The sequence below is a fragment of the Mus caroli genome, chromosome 2 (genome assembly GCF_900094665.2).
Source record: "Mus caroli chromosome 2, CAROLI_EIJ_v1.1, whole genome shotgun sequence".
Classification (NCBI taxonomy): Eukaryota; Metazoa; Chordata; class Mammalia; order Rodentia; family Muridae; genus Mus; species Mus caroli.
The window spans coordinates 112,557,200-112,562,425 of record NC_034571.1 but is presented as its reverse complement, the minus strand read 5'-3'; the positions used below and the strand labels follow the sequence as shown (position 1 = coordinate 112,562,425).

The window sequence follows — 5,226 nt, the reverse complement described above, 5'->3', positions numbered from 1 at the left end:
TGTAGCTGTCTTCAGACACTCCAGAAGAGGGCGCCAGATCTTGTTACGGATGGTTGTGAGCCACCATGTGGTTGCTGGGAATTGAACTCAGGACCTTTGGAAGAGCAGTCAGTGCTCTTAACCGCTGAGCCATTTCTCCAGCCCCTGATTTCTTCTTTAGAAAGAAAAATATATTTTTTTAATAGACATTGCCCACAAGTATCTATTGTATGCCCAGGGAGGCCAAAAAGGAAGTTATAGGGAGTCATAAGCTACCATATGGGTGCTGGAGATTGAACCCAGGGCATCTAAAAAGGCAGTAAGTACTCAAAATCTGAGCCGACTCTCCAGCCCCTCAGCCTGCTCTTATTAAAACAAAATATTAAGCTTATCTCTGTGTGTTCATGTGTGTGTTTACAATCGCAAGTGCATGAAAGGGAGGACACTCATCATGCCTGGCTCAGAAGTGTCTTACCGTAGCTGGAGCCCTTTATTTGTTCTGGTGCCACCCAGCTGGTAAACTTTGGCAGTTTCCACAACACCCGTGATCTCAGCCACCTAAGAGAAAGAACAGAGATACCAATAAAATCCTCTTGCAGAGCTTTCCACCCCATCTTCTGACTATCTACCCAACACAGAAGAGCTGTGAGAGAGGGGCCCACAGGAGCCTATCCCATGGTTAGAATTCAAATGGATAAGGACGTAAACCTTATGTTCAGGGAGAGCGAGGTCCAGGAGAAAAGGTGGTCCGTCTGGAGGGGCCATTATAGGAAAGCCAAAGGTCAGTTCTTTTGTTGTTGTTGACATGCTATGTTAAGTGAGTAATATTCCTAGCACTCCAAAGAAAGAAAAAAAGAAAGAAAGAAAGAAAAAAAGAAAGAAAGAAAGAAAAAAAGAAAGAAAGAAAGAAAGAAAGAAAGAAAGAAAGAAAGGAAGGAAGAAAGAGAAAAGGAAAAGGAAAGGAAAGGAAAGAAAGAGGGGGAGGGAGGGAGGGAGGGAAGAAAGGAAGGAAGGAAGACTAAAACATTTATTTTTGTGCATGTCCACATGCAAGCATATATGTGCCATGGTATGGAGGCTAGAAGACAACTTTTGAGCCTCAATTCTCTCGTACTGTGTTAGTTTCAGGGATCAAACTCATTTGTCAGGCTTGGCAGCATCTCACCTCCACACCACCCCACTAAACTACTGTTCTTGCCAAGGCACAACTGACTGGAGCTTAAGGACAGCTCTCTTTCTACACTGTGATTTTGGAGATTGTCATAGGTAGGCAAGCCTGCTGACAAACATACTCCCTATTTTTCTCTTTTCTTTTCTCTTTCCCTCCCTCCCTGTCTCCTCCCCCCACCCCCTTTCTAAATGAAACAGGTTTTAACTATGTTGGCCAGGCTGTTCTTGAACTCCAGGTTCAAGTGATCCTCCTGGCTCTATTTCCCAAATACCTAAGACTTTAGGCTTCCAACAATACACTAGACCTGGCTCTTATTTATGTTTTCTGGGCCAGGAAGATGGCTCAGAAGGCAAAACAGCTAAGTACAAAAGCCTACCTGACAACCCAAGTTGTAGATCTAGAGCCTATATTATAAATCAGAGGAGAGCTGGCCTTGAAGCACCTGGGAGGCAGAGGCAGTGGATCTTTGAGACAAACTTGGTCTACAGAGTAAGTTTCAGGATAGCCAGGGCTACACAGAGGAACTGGGTCTCACCCTATCCCACCCCACAAAAAGAAGCCAGATGTAGTGGTGCACTATGTAATTCCAGAACGTCCATGGGGAAACAAAAGCAGGGGCAGAAGAATGACCTAGAAATTCATAAGCCAGCTGCTCTCCTAGAGTAAACAGGGTGGCAGAAAAAAAGAGATCGCCTCAAAAAAAAGACAAAAATGAACACCTGGCTTCCTAAGTTGCCCTTAGACCTCTACATACACACACCATGTCACTTACAACAGTAATTTAAAAAAAAAAAAAAAAAAAGGTCGCTCATGGAACAGGGAGACTGGCCAGTGAGCTCCTGGGATCTGCTTGTCTTTGACCCTCAGCACAGATGTTCTATGTGTGCACAGCCAAGCCAAGTTTCTCTGGCACTGGGGACCCTCTGGCACTCAAGCCCTCATGCCTGTGGAGAAGCCTGCTACCCACCGTCATCTCCTCAGCCTCAGATCCAAGTTCTTGAGCAGAATTTCCTTCTTGTGTTTTAATGAGACACTGTTCTGAATGCAGCTTAGGTTGCTCATGAGCTGACTGTGTGGCTAAGACTTACTGAGCTTGCTCTGCCTCCGTCTCTGACTGCACGTACTGCGCATGTGCTACACGTGTGCCACCCTGGTCAAGGTCTAGTCACTCCAAGGCGAAGAGCATCAAGGCGAGTCTCATGGCTACCTGTCCTCTCACAAGGAATGAACTACATTAAAACCAGACAACTAAAGACAAGCAAATACAACAATCAACTGGGACCAGCACAGGCAAAATCCCTGCACTTAGGAGGCAGAGGCGAGTTAAAAGTCAGCCTGGTCTACAAAAAGAGTTCCAGGACAGCCAGGGCTACACAGAAAAACCCTGTCTTAGGGAGGAAAAAAACCAAAAGTTCAAGTTCAGTGTGGACTATGCAATAAGATCCAGTCTAAAAAAAATCAACCAGAACCAGAAAATAAAGCAGCAAGGCTCTAGCCCAAACCACAGCAGCAGTGCTGAGCAAGCACAAGAGCCAGGGCAGAGTTGGCGTCACTCTTTTCTTTTCCTAGGGTCTAGGTGACTAGGGATGTAACATGGCAATTTTTCATACACTGAAAAAATTCATTCACTCATTTCTCAAACAAAGCTTTTAAATTATATAAGATTGACCAGCTATGTCATGAATGTCCTTTCTCCTTTTCATGCTGAGAGGGAGAGAGAAGATGACTCTAAATCTAAGCACACCAGTTCTGTGGGCTCCCAAGCACTCAGTTAGTTGTGAATGATTCTCACTGCTGTATGAGCTGCTCTATAACAAGTCAGCTTCTCTTCTGTTAGTCTGGCTCCTAAGTGTCTCCTAAAGGCCCACGTACTGAAGTCTTCAAGTTGTTGGCTTGGCAATACTGGAAGGAGGCAGAAACCACCAGGTTTTGTTGGCTTGTCCTGGTTTTTGAGACTCTCACAAAGTGGCCTTGCATTTCCTATGTAGAACAGGCTCACCTCAAACTTACAGTTTGCCACTGTAGTACTGGGATTAAAGACACACGTTACCATGTCACTGGCATGCTCTCAAAGCAACTAGGAGCCGACTTTTCTCTCACCCAAAGCCTGGGAGGCCAGCTGTCTGCTCCCTCATGTATCTCTTTCACCAGCCCCTCCTTCAAGGTTTTTCAAGACAGGCTTTCTTCTCTGTGTAGCCCTGGCTGTACTGGACCTCTCTCTGTAGACCAGGCTAGCTTCAAACTTAGAGATCTGCAGCCTTTGCCTCCCAAGTGCTGGGACTAACCCTATAGGGTCATAATAGCACTGAAGGCCTAAAGTTTACTTGGTAGACTAGACTGGTTTGTGGCAATTCTCCTGTGCCCATGTCTCAAGTGCTAGGATTGTAGGTATGTGCCATACCTGGTCTTGTCTGTTCCTGAGACTGGGTATCACTCTGTAGCCCAGGCTGGCTTCAAACTCATACCAGCCTCCCAAGTGCTGGAAGTACAGGCGTGGGCTACTTTTCCTAGTTATAAGGGAAGCTGACTAATTCAGTCAAATGGTGGCAGAATAACAGATTTGTTCAGCAGCTCCCACTCCCAGTAGACAATCATTATATTTAAAATATGGAAAATTGTCCAAGGGAAGAATACCAACCCGGTAAACTGGCTTGCTATTGTGGTTTCCAATGCCAATCCGTACAAAACATCCTGTGACAGTTTTAGCAAAGAAGGGCATGTGACACCAGCGCTCTAGCTTATGCCGTGATAACCGAACCCGATTCAGTTCCTCGGGTAATGAGACTGGCTGTGATTTTGGAGGGATTTCTTCTTTCCTGCGAGAAACACAGAGCAGTATTCACTGAAAAACCGCCAGAGAGACAGACAGTAAATTCTCAGTATTTACCTAAATAGCATGTGATTAACTTAGCACATAAAATAAAGGATCATATAACAGTCTAATCTATATAGAGTATATCTATGTATAAAGTCTTCTCTATAGTGTGTACTGCCCTGACTGATGCTCCATCCCAGAAAAGCAGCTGCAGACCAGTCTGAGGTGATACAGACCAGTCTGAGGTGATATGCTGTCAGTGTATATCTATTAGGCCCAGGGGAAATGGCCAGGGGTGCACCCAGGAGCCAGAGGTAGGAGGAATGGATATGCAGAATTAAAGGATACTAAATCAACCAAAAATGTGGTGCTTACACTTATGCTAAGTTTTTCTTCCAAGAACCCCCACGGTAACAGCTAATCTCAGTTGTCAACTTGACACAGCTAGGAAGAGGAATTCAAAACTGGGGAGTGGGGAGGACTGTCTTAATCAGAATGGTCTGTGGACATTTCTGTGGAGCATTTTCTTGCTGGTGATTGCTGTGGGAGGGCCCAGGCCACTGTGGGCAGTGCCATCTCTGGACAAGTAGTCCTAGATTACATGAGAAAGCTGGCTGGCCAAGAGTCAGACAGAGCAAGCTAACAAGCAGCATTTTTCTATTAGTTTCTGCTTCAAGTTCTTGCCTTGGCTTCCCTTAATGATAGAACCTTTAATTTGAAATAAACAATAAACTCTTTCACTCCACTTCTCCTGCCTGCTGGATCCAAACAGAGAAAGCTTACTCTTCCTCTTCATCAGATGATGATGTCCGGGACGAGCGGTCCGATTTCTCACTGGACTTGTCATCATCTTCCTCCTCCTCATCGTCTGAGTAGACCTCACTGGTTTTCAATGGCTGTTTTTTGGCGAGGAGCTCAGCTAGAACAAAAGAGGAAACATTTACCTATGAACTCTCCACAAACAAGAAATCAACTCATCTTTGATCTTTGGAAAGAACTGGGACATAGAAAAGGACTCAAGCAGACAGTCTATCATTTCTAGATTAGTCTGTGATAACCTGAGCCATACTTAGGTAAAACACAGTTAAGCATTCAGGTACCAAGATCAGATCCGACATACATACATACATACATACATACATACACACACACACACACACACACACACACACACACACACACCTAAATAAATAGTTGTTATGAGGTAGGTAGAAATGGTTATCAACCATACTAAAATTTCCCAGCCATCCCCACATATTGG

At 44.8% G+C, this 5,226-nt stretch overlaps 1 protein-coding gene across 1 annotated transcript in view; it reads right to left on the bottom strand.

Annotated features, from left to right (window-relative positions):
* The window catches only part of Rtf1 (RTF1 homolog, Paf1/RNA polymerase II complex component), a 58,779-nt gene that overhangs the window by 9,323 nt on the left and 44,230 nt on the right, over nucleotides 1-5,226 (bottom strand). The window contains exons 7-9 of the mRNA XM_021156334.2: nucleotides 4,749-4,884; nucleotides 3,789-3,966; nucleotides 455-537 (exon numbers count right to left, since the gene is read on the bottom strand). Coding sequence (XP_021011993.1) covers nucleotides 455-537; nucleotides 3,789-3,966; nucleotides 4,749-4,884 — 397 coding nt within the window. The remainder of the gene's footprint in view (nucleotides 1-454; nucleotides 538-3,788; nucleotides 3,967-4,748; nucleotides 4,885-5,226) is intronic.